At 52.3% G+C, this 15328-nt stretch overlaps 1 protein-coding gene across 1 annotated transcript in view; it reads left to right on the top strand.

The window, feature by feature from the left end:
• The window catches only part of CCDC33 (coiled-coil domain containing 33), a 100759-nt gene that overhangs the window by 57304 nt on the left and 28127 nt on the right, over positions 1-15328 (top strand). Inside the window, 1 exon segment of the mRNA XM_011932920.1 lies at positions 4057-4251. Within this exon segment, the coding sequence (XP_011788310.1) occupies positions 4057-4251 (195 nt within the window).

The raw sequence follows: 15328 nt of genomic DNA, 5'->3' as shown, positions 1-15328 counted from the left end.
CAGCCTGGCTAGTCTGTAATTGCGGGGCAGGCTGGGACTGTTGCATTTTGCATGACTGGGGATCTAGAGGATGGAATGGGTAGGAGGAAGGCAGCGGATGTTGTGGGGAGGAGAGAGACAGGTGACCTGAGAAGCCTCAAGCCTGTGATGCCATTGGCCTGGTCTGTCTCAACAGACCCAACTCTGCTAGTAACAGTGAGTGCTGGGAGGAGTGAGGAAGGCGTGTCTTCTCCCCAACCATGGCACTTATATGTGGTGTGGGCAGATGCAGCAACACAGGGAGCAGTGGGCTGAATGCTGGGTCTGAGCTAGTGCGTGGCCATGCATCTCTTTGAGCTTTCAAAGTCAATCTCCAATTACAGTCTTAATGAACCAGGATGTGCTACAGCCACGAAGCCACAGGGACAGGCGCCACTTGTCAGCCCCAACCTGCCCCAGCAGGCAAGGCTTGTCAAATACAGAAACAAACACGCAGGCTTGTGGGGTGGGCCGGCAGCTTTCATCCTACCTGGAGGAAAGGAGAGTGAGGCAAGGCTGGGCTTGATTAGGAGGAGTTAGTCTTGGGATGAGTTAGTCTCCAAGGCTCTCCCCATCCTTCACTGACTCACCATCTCCTATGGGTTGGCTCTTTCTATGGTCTCGAGCAGCCTGGCCCTCTCTGTGGTCTCAGGCAAGCTCCCTTCCTTGAGAAGCAAGGGGATGAGGGCATAATTTCCTCCCCGAAATGTGAGCTGACTGAAGCTGTGGAGTCTGGAGATGTAATGCTGACCCTAAAGAATGAGAACTATTAGGGAGAATTTAGACATGATGAGTCTCTTGGTGCCCCTCACCTCACATGACAAAAGCAACTCCCTCTGATGTGCCCTGCAGGATCTGTGCTGTTTAGAGGTCTAAAGATTTCACTACAAAAGTTACCTCTCCACCTTGCCTCTAAACCCCAGGCCAGATGGATCCTGGCAAAGTTGAATGGGACAGGGGAATGGGAAGGTGGGCAGAGACATGCAGGGTGGGAAGGTACAGGCATGGAGCAGCCATGGGAGCAGATCCTGGCCAGGGTCAACCCCAGGGTAGGGCAGGACAGAACCATTGAGTCTAGCAGGCACTACAGGAAGGGTGGCTGGAGCAGGGATGGGCAGGATAGACTTAAAGTCCATAGGTACTCTGCCTTGCCTGCCCTCCTTCCCAGAGCCCACCCCCACATCACCCCCTAAGAGATTGATAGGGTAAAGGCACTGGTCTGGACTGAGGGGTTGTTCTCACCTTTATTTTAGCTTTGTGATGAAATTAAATGGATTATACATAGTAAATTTTAGAATCCACATAAAAGTACCTGGTGAGTGCCCAGCTCAGCTCTGACCAGGGGCTCAGTAAACGTCAGCTCTGGGTTATTGCATTGACCCATCTGGTGCTGGGGCCACACTGAGTGGATGTCAGGGAGACAGGCTGTGGGGGAGGGAACTCCCTTGCAATTGTCCCTGCTTTCAGTACTGACGGGGACACCTCTAGAGACCTCTCCCTTGATTTCATTACTTCTACTTCCTCTCCTAACTGGATTAGATGGCAGTCTATGAAATCCAGGGCATGGAGATTGGCTTTCTGCCTGGAAATGAGCAGAAATGTCATTATAGGTCCTGAATCAGCATCTCACCCCAGCCCCAGGGGCCACCTGGTCAATGGGAAGATGGTCTTTGCCCTGTATTTATGCTTTCCTTCATTCTCTCCTGCATTCATCCATCCATTCATCCACCCACCCATTCATCCATCCACCCAATATGCATTTTGTAGCTCTTCCTCTGCAGTCAATCTGGTGTTCAGCTGTTCTGAGAAGGAGACAGATGTGGTATTTTTTCCTATCTAAAACACATGGCCCAAAAACCCTAAACCATCTGACTCAGATGCTACCCTGGGTGTCTTCACGTCAGTGGGGAACCTCCAAGTGAAGCCCGCCCTCCATGAGCCATAGCTACTGAGAGGACCAGGTGGGAGAGACCACCACACCTGACGCCCACAGACAAAACAGGCCCAGGAGTCTTGATCATGAAGTGCAGTAGGTGGCCTGCCAAAGTCAGCCTCGGGGTGCCCCAGTGTCCCACTCTTCCCATTCCCAGAGTCTTGTTATAGCTGCTTCCTCTTTGACGTTGTCTATTTTGCACCCATTTGATGGGGAGTTGGGGGATATAGAGCCCAGACTTAGCCAAATGCCTCTGTGTACTTGTGTGACTGTCCCCTACTCTATAGACATCTCCAGAAACGTCTTCGCCTTAATGAATTTCTGCACAGCAAAGTTTATTTGAAAGTGGCATAAAAGAAAAATTACTTAAAGAATTTCAGTGGTAAAGTGAAGGGTCCTTGTCCCAATTCATTGAGTTAGTATGCATGGACTTTCCTATAAAAGAACCACTTAAAAAGAGGCCCACCTGCACTCATTCCCTCTCTGGTTGTTCAGGGTCAAACACCAGGGCACCTCTAACTCTGAGCGCATCTGTACTAGTTGGCAGTGTGCCCGTTGCTCTATTTATTTCTAGCACAATACTCCAGACAGTGGAATAATTTGTCTCCTATGCAGCCAAGAGAGGATTCCAACAGCTGGTGCAGAGTGGAACTGGCTCACCTTTGAGGTCCCTAAAAACCCTAGGACTGCATGATTCTTTGAACAATGAGTATGTTTTAGAGATAACCATGAATTTTCAACAGGGCTTTAAAGTAACCCCTCCCCAAAGGGAGCACAGACATGTCCCTAAGCCCAAGGAACTTAAAGTTTTATTTAAAAAACAAAAACAAAAATAGCAGCCAGGCACAATGACTCATGCCTGTAATCCCAGCACTTTGGGAGGCTGAGGCGGGCAGATCACAAGGTCAGGAGTTCGAGACCGGCCTGGCCAATATGGTGAAACCCCATCTCTACTAAAAACACAAAAATTAGCCAAGTGTGGTGGCAGATGCCTGTAGTCCCAGCTACTCAGAAGGCTAAGGCAAGAGAATTGCTTGAACCCAGGAGGTGGAGGCTGCAGTGAGCTGAGATCATGGCACTGCACTCCAGTCTGGGTAAGAGAGCAAGACTCTGTCTCAAAAATAAAAAAAAGAAAAAAAATAAATAAAATAGCAAAAATAGCTTAGAGAGCAACATGAAAGCACAGACAGCCAACTGCTAGATCAGAAGAACCCAGAAAATCTACAAGTCAGTGTGAGCTGAGACGTCAAGGCATCCTTGGGTGGTGGGGAGGCTGGTATTTGAGTGGCATCAGACTTTAGACACATGAGAGTGATAATCCTGCCAAGGGAGAAGGAGAACAGGAAAAGAACATGGAGGGAGATGAAGGCTCATCAGAATATACAGAGAGAAGAGACTCTCTGCTTAATGGGTGGTAAGATCGAAGGATGATAGAGGAGATGAAATGGAAAATAGGTCTACATAGCAAAGGGTGTCATAAGAGTACAGGATTTTAGAAGCTGTTGTTGATGCACCAAGTTTGGGTGTCAGAGATGGCATAGTTCATTTATTCTTCCACCAAAAATGTATTGAGTGCCTACAATGAGCCAGACACTAGGGATAGACAAGGTTCCTTGCTGACATGGGACTCATGGGGAGGCAGTTAAGAAGTAAATGCATTTTAAAATTTTCTGGTAGAGTAAGTGCTATGAACACAGTAAAATGGGATAAATGAATAGAGAGTATATTGGAACTGGGATTACTTTAGATAGAGTGGGCCTCTATCTCAAAGGGCAGGAACCCTCTGAGCAGGTCACATCTGGGCTGAGACTTGAATGATAAGAAGAAGACAGCCACGTAAAGATCCCTGAAGACCTCCAGGAAGAGAACAGCAAATGCCAAGGCCCTGAGGCAGGAGAGAGCTTGGCTTGTTGGAGGAACAGCAAGGGCCATGTAGTTGGGGCCCAGTGAGCAAGGGGCAGATGGTAGGAGGTGTGCACAGGCCAGCCATGCAGGGCCTCCTGAGCCATGAGGAGGAGAGGCTTGGGATGTAGAAGGTGTGCTTATGGTAGATGGGCAGAGAGAAGGGGCCTGTTCCAAAGTTTCCCTGCACCTTCTCTTCTCAGAGACCAGAAAACTTCTTGACACCAAACAACAGCAAGGCTCTTCCTACCTTGGACCCCAAGATCCTAGATGAGAAGCTGGGAACCATCCGAGAGTCCTGGTCCAAGGACACAGTGAGCTCCACAATGGACTTGAGCACGTCCATGCCACGGGCAGCAGAGGAAGAGCCTCTGGTGCCTGAGACATCCCGCGACACAGTGAGTGTCTCTCCCCAGGTGGGAAGGGCCGGGGCAGTGATGAGGCCACGGGAAGGGGACTTAACCGCCATCTGCAGGACTGGTTCATGCCTCAGGTGGCCAGCAGACCTCCCCTTAGGCACACTCTGCATGTGAGTTACCCCAAAGTCAAACGGCTGGGAGCTGTGGCTTCTTCATTTGCAGGGTCTCTTCACCTTTTGAGTGGAACTCCTGTGTAATTTCTTTCAAAACAAACCCATGCAACACTTGGAAGCCAGGGTTCCATTTAGGTGTGTAGGCATCAACCCAGAACTTCCTGAGGTGCACGGCCACTGGGTAGTGGGAAGCACCTTTAAGAGATTAATTTTAACTTATAACGGGAGAAACTGGGGCTCAAAAAAGAGGACACTGGCTGGGCATGGTGGCTCACGCCTGTAATCTCAACACTTTGGGAGGCCAAGGTGGGTGGATCACCTGATCTCGGGAGTTTGAGATCAGCCTGACCAACATGGAGAAACTCTGTCTCTACTAAAAAAATACAAAATTAGCCGGGTGTGGTGGTCATGGCTGTAATTCCAGCTACTCAGGAGGCTGAGGCAGGAGAATCACTTGAACCTGGGAGGTGGAGGTTGCAGTGAGCCAAGATTGCGCCATTGCACTCCAGCCTGGGCAACAAGAGTGAAAATCCATCTCTAATAATAATAATAATAATAGAGGTAATAGAGGACACCAATTTTGGTGACAGAGTCTGTGTCCTTGATCATGGGAGCTGCTGTGTCTTCCTGTTGCCTGTTGAGCAGATGCTCAGAAAGGGCTGGTGGAGGCGGCCAAAGTGACATCCTAATTTGCTGAGGAGTCAGTGCTGGGTCTCAGCCCTTGATGCAGAGTGCTAAAGAATGGGCTACCAAAGAGACAGTCCAGGGAGGTGCTACCCAATAACCATGGCTGAATTCTTGGGTGGCTTCCTCCCTTCTTCCACAGCAGGTCCCATGGGGAATGCTGCTCTGGAAGATCTTGAGAAAAGGCCCCAGACAAGGCCACCAGTCCATAGGGAAGTCCAAGCCATCCCCCTCCCAGGACCTGACCTCCTCCACCAACAGCCCCCTCATCTTCCCCTGGCACTTCTGCACCTTTCTGGAACGTGTCCCATCGAACGAATAGGAAGGCTGGCTGTCTGCTGGGCATGCCCAGGGTTCTTCCACATGAGCACCCCTGCCCACCCCGGAGCAGGGCCGTCCTGCTTATGTACCACAGCACTCACAGGCCATCTTTATGATTTCCTCCTGTCACCTCTGGCCCTTGAGGAAACAGCCCTTGGGATCAACATCCAGCTCAGCCATAAACTGCATTGAAAATTAAAAAACCCTATCTTTGGAGATTTGGAGCAGCATGAATAAGCCACTTCCTCCTGCCCTCTCCACATCCTGGCCCCGTGGTTCCCCCTTCTTGTGCCTCTAAGCAGAGGTAGTAAAGGAAAGAGAGGCCAGGTGCATGGCCCGCATCTGTAATCTCACCACTTGGGCCAGCCGAGGTGGGAGGATCACTTGAGCTCAGAAGTTTGAGACCACCCCTGGCAACATAGTGAGATCCTGTCTCTACAAAAAATTCAAAAAATTAGCCGGATATGTTGGTGCCTGTCTGTAGTCTCAGCTACTCAGGAACCTGAGGCAGGAGGATCACTTGAGCCTGGGAGGTCAAGGTTGCAGTGAGCTGTGATCGTGCCACTGTACTCCAGCTTGGGTGACAGAGCAAGACCGCATCTCAATAGAAAAAAAACAAAAGAAAAGAAAAAACAGGCCAGGAAAGAAAGAAAAGGGAAGGTGCCATCACAGGGAAAGGCACATGGGAAGGGAGGAGAAAGAAGGCGTTCCTCCCCGGTCTCAGCCCTGCGGAGGGCTCAGAGCAACCTCTCCTGCTCAGCTGCCCAGGAGGGACCAACCAGCCAAGCCTCAGCCCTCCCCAAGCTAAGCCTCCACCTTCCCCCAAGGATGCAGACCTCAGCCCCTGACTCACACTACCCCTGCAAGCAGGAGCCTCAAGCTCCTCCTGGCTGGACAAGCCTCTCACATCAGTCACTTGGGCACTGACATAGCACAACCAAGGAGGAGGAAGTACCCAGCCCTGCTCCTGGTACTGGGCATGGCAGGGAGTCCTTCATTTGCAGTCTGCTGGTAAAGCCTCCAAGGTCTGAACTGAGGTCAGTAGGTCTGAGAGTCTGGATTACTTGAGAGAAACCAGATACAGATGTCTTAAGACCATGGATTTGTTTGTGGGAAGTGAGACACAAATTGTGGGGTGGGTTGGGTTGGAGTCTGCACTATGCTTATAAAATTTGATGATGATGATGATGATGGTGATCATGATGGTGGAGGAGGAGCAGAGAGGAAAAAATAGAGTGGAGGAAGAAATGGCCTTTAAACATAGAGTGGATCTGAGAGGTGGGCAATATAAACGGTGTTTTCAACATCTGAAAGAATATTAGCATAACATGGGTAGTGGGCAAGTCTTGATTTTCTCTTAAGAATTAAACCAAAAGAGATGGGACCAGGCTGCAGCTTGAGAAGTCAAGGTTAGCCATTAGGAGGAAGTGTTTTTTGGGTGTTTGTTTGTTTGTTTGTTTTTGAGATGGAGTTTCGCTCTTGTTGTCCAGGCTGGAGTGCAATGGTGCGATCTCAGCTCACCACAACCTCTGCCTTCTGGGTTCAAGAGATTTTCCTGCCTCAGTCTCCTGAGTAGCTGGGATTACAGGCATGCGACACCATGCATGGCTAATTTTGCTTTTTTTTTTGAGACTGAGTCTCACTCTGTCGCCAAGCTAGAGTTCAGTGGTGCAATCGCAGCTTATTGCAACCTCCGCCTCCCGGGTTCAAGCAATGCTCCTGCCTCAGCCTCTCGAGTAGCTGGGATTACAGGCATGTGCCACCACGCCCCGCTAATTTTTGCATTTTTAGTAGAGACGGGGTTTCATCATGTTGGCCAGGCTGGTCTCGAACTCCCAACCTCAGGTGATCCACCTGCCTCAGCCTCCCAAAGTGCTGAGATTACAGGTGTAAGCTACCACACCCAGCCAGGAGGAAGTATTTTTAAGCAACAGTAATCATTGTCAGTGACAGAGGAGTGAGGAAAGAAGGAAGTAGCCTGAGCGTGCTAGGCCGGAGTTCTGGGAGGCTCTGGGTGATACCCAATACCCACAGACTGCCGAGGTGTTGTGAGCTGGGTCTGATGGAGAACTCACTCAAGCATGCCCACCTTGGGCATCACGTCCAGCATGCCCATCAGTGGCTCATTCACCCAGAGAGAGTGTTCCTGGTCCCTCTACCCTCCCTCTTGCTGCACACCTGGTGAGGCCTTAAGGACTGGCTGCTAGCCCTGGTTTGCTATCGGGTTAGGGCCACTCAGCCACCACCATCCAGCCCTTGAACTAAAGGGCTTACTTTACTGACTTACTCGCCTCTGGCCTCCAGAGCCCTGCCCAGGCCTGGCCCAAGACCGATGTTGGTAAATGCTAGTTGGGAAATGGAATAGAACCCCTGGCTGGACAGCAAGAGAATCAGAAAGAACCTTAGAAAGTATCTAGACTGATTCTCTCATTTTACAAAGGGTGGCAATGAGGTGGCCCAGGGATGGGTAGGAATGGGCCTGCCCAAGGCTTCCTGACATGGCAATCTCATGCTGCCTTGCATCCAGCCAAGGAAATACTGGATGCTACAAAGGCCTGCATGCTCAGTCGACCTGGCACCACTGGGTCCCCCAGAGACTCACAGAGTATCCAGGGCGGTGGGTATGTCCCTCTCCCTTACCCATCCCACTCTGTTCCAGGCACCCCGCTCCTCTTTGTTCCTGACTCTTGGCTACGTCCTTGTTTATCCTCTCACCCCTGGTTCGGTCCCCCAACTCATTTCTCTCTCTCACTCCCTCTCTCACTCGCCTTCTCGTTCTCACTCTCTCACTCTCCTCAGATTTACCAGGCTGGCTATTTCTACCTCTGACACTTTGCCCTAGAGGGGGCCTAGAGACCCAGCCCCCAACCCCAGCTCCTACCCACTGGCCAGAGCCCAGAAGAATCATGGCAGGACCCAGACACACATGTTCACGTGGCCGGTAGATCCCAGTTACAGGCAATAGAACGTGGGTGGGTAGCAACAGTGTACAGCTCCATGACAAGCACAGGTAGCCTAGCTGTGTAGCAATGGGTCACTGTTCCATAGCAACCAAACAAAATTACATAGCAATGGATGAACTCAAGCGACCATGAGGCACAGTGACAAGCAGTCGAACGTGGCCATGGAGCAGTGGAGTGTCGTTGCATAACAATAGACCCAAGCTGTAGAATCATGTCACACAGCCCTGCACTGCAGGAGGGTGCAATCAGAGGAATGAGTACGGAGCACAGTGTGGAAGCCGTGGGCAGACGTACAGAGTAGTAGCACTGGGACCCAACTGAGTAACAATGGCACGGTCACAGTGTGTGTGGCTCCTGGACATGCGGCCAGGGAGCGGTGGCCGGCAGCAGGTCCCAGGGCGAGCAGCAGGCGCCAGTGACATGGCAGTGGTTGCATAGTAGCCAAATGAAGAACTGTCTCCCTCATGCTGGGCCGTTGTCTCCGGCTGAGCCTCTCGGCCTCCCCTGATTTCCGGAGTGTGTTTGTCTATATCCAGTCTCATCATGCATTCCCCAGAGCCCGAAAAACAATTTTATCCCTGATTCCCTTAAGATCCTACTTCAGCTTAATAAGAAATTGAACAATTTTCTGGAGAGAAAAGCACCTTGGAAGTGGATGAGAGTGGAGAAGAGGAGGTCTATGCCTCTCTGTGCAATGCTGCCTGCTGCCCCTGGTCCTGCCTGTCCCACTCCCATGGTTCACTAAACCCACTGCGGCTCCCTGCCCCTGGATGTGCCCTTGATCTACCTCATTTTCAGGCTGCAACCCAACCATTTCTTCTCACCTTAGAACACTTAGTTTTGATGCAGGCTTTCAAGTTCCATGTGGTTAACATGGTTCAACACTCTGGTCCTGGGTGGACCCACCGAGGTCAAGTCCCATGGGTATGGTCTTGGGTCGAGTGTAGGGCCTCAGGCAGAGGTAGAGGAAGCCTTATCACTCTTCTGAGCAGCTCAGAAAGCCATTGGGAAGAGGTGAGCCTTAAAGTGAGTGTGAAGAGTGAGATGCTAAGGTTCATCCTGAACACAGCAACTCTCCAAATAGTCAACAACCTGCGAGCATCTGCTCTCCACTCTCTGGGCACCCTGATCCCACCTCACATGGAGCCAGGCCATGTCTCCCGATGCCAGGAGGGGAGCAGGTAAGGCAAGGGGGCTCCATGCCACCTCTAGATGGACCAACTTCCACCACAAAGGGCTTCTGAAACACCTGCCATGTGCCTGGACTCCCCATTCCTCCAGTCCATCAGAAAATCAGAACTCTCCACCCTGCCATGTGCCCAGCCCTGTGTCCAGCTGGGGCAGGGACATGGGGACAAAGAGACCAAGGACCTCAGTTCTGAGAATTCCCCAGTGGACAGGAGCAAGCCATACCCAGGGAGACGATTAGTGGCATAGAGTAGGCACACAGTAAATATTTGGTGGTGGATGAACAGGCAAAGGAGGGGCATGGTTGGGACAATGTAGCTTTTTAACTGCCACACTTACCCAGCACTCCTGGACACACCTAGTGAGCCCTCAGTGAATGAGAGAGAGTTGGGGAGGTGGTGGATAGGGGGAGAGGCAAGCAAGGAAGTCTTCCTGGAGGAGGTGGGCTATGCTTTGGATAAAGAAAGGCAGATGTGCTCATTTACTATGAAAGAAGTGTGTATTCAGTGTTGTTTCCAGCACAGAAATTCAAGGACAGGGTCACTTCCCTCCTCTTCCTGTCTCTCTCCCTGTCTCTCCTGCTCTCTCTCTCTCTCTCTCTCTCTCTCTCTCTCTCTCTTCTCTCTCTCGCCCTCCCCCCCGCTCTCTCTCTCCACCTCTCTCTCCTTCTCTCTCTCTCTCTGACTCCTCTATTTCCCTCCCTCCTTCTGCCTTGCTCAGAGGAGATTTGTGGCAGACCAGAGGGCCCTCATACCAGGAGATGAATAATTGACAAGGGTTGTTAAAAGATTCAGTGGAGTTTTTCCAACCTCCTCACGCTGGAATAACTCATTTCTTTCATTCTGTCTTTGAAAGCCTTTCCCCCCTCCCTCCACCTGTCTCCTCCACATCCCCGCCCCCTCTGAGCATACTGCTTTTGTTTCTCTTCCTTTCTTGAGTCTGCTAGACCCTAGAACGATTCAGCCTTAATCCCTCAGTTTCTCTAAATCCCCTTCCCCAGCTGCCTCCACCCCACTTACCCTGCTCCGGAGGTGTAGGTTGACTTCAGCAGAGACAGCCCCAGATAATGAGCACAGAGAGGAAGGAGGACCAGGAAAGCTGTGGCCTCTGTCAAGTCCCACTGTGCCAAAGGTGGGCTCAGTCCTCAGGAAGGCAAGCCTCCCAGCACAGGGACCCCTTTCCTCGCAGGCAGGCAGAGAGGTGCTCTGGGGACTCTGGGTGACCATGTGCCTTGGTTTCTCCATCTTAGCACAGAAGAGGTGCTTGCCCTACCCTACCTGCCCCTCAGGATCAGATGGGAGAGGTGAGGCCCCCCAGAAAGGGCGGCTGGCTGTGTACCAGAGACCCCCTGAGCCTAGTCCTTTCTGTCCGGCCGGCATGGCCCTGGGGTGACCACCTATCCCTGCCTGTCCAAGACTAAGGGGTTTCCAGACTATGAGGTGTTCAGTGCTTAAACCAAGACAGTCCCAGGCAAACCTGGCTGGTGGCCACCCTACATGGCATGGAAACCTCCCCTGCCCCAGGTCCGCCCCACTGGAGGTTGCCACGCCCTCTACCCTGTCAACCTCCCTCATCTACCGGGCACACCCCCCTGCCTAGCCCGGCCCAGTTCCACGCTGCCCTTGCACTCACAGTGCTCCCACTGCTCCTGGAAGTGACCTTGAACTTCCTTCCCCTCTCTGAGCCCCAGTTCCTGCCTCTGACAGCACAGGAGGTTGGAGCAGATGTTCCTGAGTGCCCTGGGGCTCCTGCACAGTGGCTGGAGCCTTGGTCCTGCCCCCAGGCCCACACCCAGGATGGGGTCTGCAGCCTGGTGAGGACGTCAGCAGTCAGACCCGGCCTCCACTCCTCAGCACCACCTGGTGGAAGGTGATGAACTCTGAGCAGGAGTCTTTTGAGGCTGCCAGCAGCAGTCACCAGGGAAGGGACTCGGAGCACCCCTGCACACTGCCCACGTTGGTGGCAACAAGCAGCAGGAACATCCGCCTAGGGTGGTGACATTGCAAAACCTCGGGAGCCTGGGATTGGCACCCAGGAACAGAAATAAGCAGGCCCCCCAGGGCCACTGGTTCAGGCACCAAGCCCAGCCTGGGAGCAGGATCACCCAGGGCCTGGGAGTACAAGAGGACCCAGGCCCCCAGATCCTTTGGAACCAAGAGAGACTGAGGAACTATGAGAGAAACAGGGAGTGAGACAGAGACAAAGAGCAGAACCAACCAGGGTCCACCCAATGGCCTCCAAACAGACGCCCCTGACTCAGTGTCCCCTGCAGGCCATCCCACACCAGCCACAAGACATGTTCCCAAAACACTGGCCACCCCAGCCTTCCTGCTGCCCTTCCTCAGTCTCCATAGCCCCTGACGCTACTGCCCAGCGTGACTACCCCATTTGCTGGGTTTGTCCTCTCTCCCAGTCACCTCTCCAAGCATCCCTGTTCTGTGCAGCACACACTCACGAGCTCCTACCCAGGCCCGGCTCCCCACAGGCAGGAAGGCTTCTCAGGGCCCCAACCCTCCTCAGCTCCTCCCCTGCACTCTTGCAGGCCCTCAGCTGGGAGCACCGCATGCTGACAGGGGCTGGAGGGGGGTCCTACAAATAAATACTTAAGACGGGGGCAACAGACCTGAGCCATGGCTGAGAACACTCACCAGCTCTTTTCCCCTTCCTGTCCCTCCCCCAACTCTGACCTTTTCCTCTGCAATTCCTAAACACAATCACACACAGTGCTTACCAAGCATTTTAGCAAGGAAGGGAGGGAGGGGAGAAGAGTAGAAAGGAAGAAATAAGGATCACATCCCACGTCTGTCTGTTACCTCCCTCTGCAGACCCCTCCTCTCATCTGCATAGCTCTTGCAGGTTTATGTTCCATCTCCACCACTCTGGAGCTGTGTGACCTTGAATAAATCACTCCACCTCTCTGATCCTGTCACCTCATTGTGAAGTGGAGGGAATACTGTCACCCTGTCCACCTCTTGAGACGATGGGGGGAATTAACAAGAGAATGAGGGGCGGTGTGTTGGAAACTGTAAAGGGTTGTCCGCTTTGCAGGAGTCTTAATAGTCACCATGTTCGTGGGGCCCTGTGATCAAGGCTGAGTATAAAAAGGAAGCAAAAATCCCCCAGGCCTCTCCCTCTGACCCTTTCTCTGGCAGGACTGTTCTCAGACCCCTGACCCACTTCTCCTCCCTCCTTCCCCCATCCCTCCGAGTCTCAGCGGGCCATTCTCCTTCTCCATCCATCACCTGAGACTAAAGAGATTAATAAACGAGACTCATAACTCAGCTACTGGGATGCAGCAGATATTTACGGCTCCATTTCAATTTGCAGAGAGATTAAGTGTTTGTCGATTTATTGTCTCTTGGTGTGTGCAAGCGGCTGAGCAAGGCCCCCTGCAGGCCAGTCCCCTCCCCCACTCCACATGCGCTACACATGTGTGTGGGCTCCTCAACTCCCACCCCCAGCCCCCGGCCCTGGGGCTGGTGGGGAGCCTGGTGCTGCTCTGCCAGGGAAAGCTATGGGCCACTCGGGTGGGTCTGTCTTCCTGACCGACTTGGCCAGGTACCTAAGCTGATTTAGAGGGCCAACTCGCACTCCTCCAGCTTTGTCCCTCCCCACCTGGCCAGGTAAATGTGCCCCAGATCCCAAACGCCACACTTCTAGAACACTCTGTCAGTACCCAAGACCCCCAAATGGGCCTGAACCTGCTTCTTCTTTCTCCTCCTCTTCCTCCTCCCCTTCCTCCTCCTCCTCCTCCTTCTTCTTCTTCTTCTTCTTCTCCTTTTTGTTTTTTGAAATGGAGTCTTGCTCTGTCACCCAGGCTGGAGTGCAATGGTGCGATATCGACTCATCGCAACCTCCACCTCCCAGGTTCAAGTGATTCTTCTGCTTCAGCCTTCCAAGTAGCTGGGATTACAGGCACCCACCACCAGGCCTGGCTAATTTTTGTATTTTTAGTAGAGACAAGGTTTCACCATGTTGTCAAGGCGGGTCTCACACTCCTGACCTCAAGTGATCCACCTGCCTCGCCCTCCCAAAATGCTGGGATTACATGCGTGAGCCACCGTGCCTGGCCTGAACCTGCTTCTGAGGACTATGCAAGCTTAAGTCTACACTTCTAAGGGTTGAATACTTTTGCAGGGGTGCACCCTGAGGCCCAAGAAGCAATGGCTATTTGCAGAGGGCACATGCTGGGAGCCTCCATTTCTGTTCTTGTACTGGGCACTACAGACATTAGTGATGGGCCTGGAGAGGTGAGGCGTCCATAGAGAAAGCCCCCCAGCCTAACTGGGGAGAAGTCTGCAAAGGCCAAGGGAAGTGAGACAGCATGAAAAGGAGCATCACCCCAGGGGCTAAGGGGGAAGTACTGAAACGCCAAGGATGAGCAGTGCTTTAGGAGCCAAGAAGGGGCCACATGAGCACAGGGAGCAAAAGTATCTGGTGCCCCCAACCTCCCCAGACTCCCACCTGTCCCTCCCTTCTCTCTTGACTTTGTATTCTGGCACATGCGCCTACTCATTCATTCATGCATTCATTCATTTGTTCGACCAGGGTTTTGAGCATCTTCTCAAGTCTGTGCCAAGTCTGGTTATCTCACCCTACAAATTATCCACTCATTTGTGCAGCCCCAGCAGTCATGAGTTCCATTTCCACCACCCAAGAGCTGTGTGGCCTTGAATAAATCACTCGACCTCTCTGATCCTGTCTCTTCATTGTTAAGTAGAGGAAATACTCTCCCCGCCTCTTGAGGCTTTTGAGAGGACTAACAGGAGAGTGGATGGCAATACATTGGAAACTGTAAAGGGCTGTCCACTTCTGCACTTTGCTGGAGGCTTGTTAATAGTCATTGTGTTGGTGGGATCCCTTGAGATCGAGCGGAATGAGGGAAGGCAGCACAACTCACCCAGGCGTTTCCCTCTGACCCTCTCTCCAGAAGTTCACTCCCAAGATATGTGACAGTCACATAAAGATAGGGGTCCGTACAAGGGTCCTTGTCCTCAAGAAGTCCCAATTCAGCAGGGAGACTCATCAAGAATGGCTGGAGGAGGGAGTGGTCAGGACTGGGGCTCAGGGTCCTCCGGGGATTGTGGGAGCTCAGAGGGGGTCTACCTAATCCTAACCCCCATCCACTCCCACCCCAAGCAGGGCACACTTTCTACAGAATGCCGGGGTAGTCTGTAGATGTCACTGTGATAAGCAAGAGAGAAAAGTCAACCAAGCGGCAGTGGTGGTTAGTATGAAACCATAACAGATCTTTGATTTGTTGGTGGAAGGGAAACAAAATTCCTCTTGTTCCTGCAAGAGGAATCTGTTGATCTGTTGAGTGGGAATTACTAGTTAGTGTGTGTGTGCCTGTCTCTCTCCAGGCTTGGCCTGGAGTCTCACCAAAAGGCACCGTGGGGCCCCAGGGCTAGTCCCTTCCCTGTCTGGACCTCAGTTTCTTTATCTGTATTAACGGAGTGAATGCCTCCCTCCAGTGAAGGATGAGAAAGTCTTAGCGGTGTGGGGGAAAGAACAGATGGGATGGTGGAGTAGTGAGTGGACTGGCCAAATCAGGGCCTGCCCTAAGTACCCAGAAGATCAGGCTCAGAGGAGATGAGAACGAGGTCACTCTGGGCAGAGGCCACCCAGGGAGAGAGAAAATTACTGCAGAGAGAGTGTTGGGCAGGAGGAGCCTCAGGAGACTTGAGGAGTCAGCCTGACTGACCCCTCCCCTCCTGGGCCTCCATCACTCCTCCTGTGGAGTGAGGAGCCTGGTCTTGACAATTTCCTCTTTCATCCCAGCAAACA

The sequence above is a fragment of the Colobus angolensis genome, unplaced genomic scaffold, assembly GCF_000951035.1.
Source record: "Colobus angolensis palliatus isolate OR3802 unplaced genomic scaffold, Cang.pa_1.0 Scaffold99, whole genome shotgun sequence".
Classification (NCBI taxonomy): Eukaryota; Metazoa; Chordata; class Mammalia; order Primates; family Cercopithecidae; genus Colobus; species Colobus angolensis.
The sequence above is the reverse complement of the archived record's forward strand: the minus strand, read 5'-3'. Positions and strand labels throughout refer to the sequence as shown.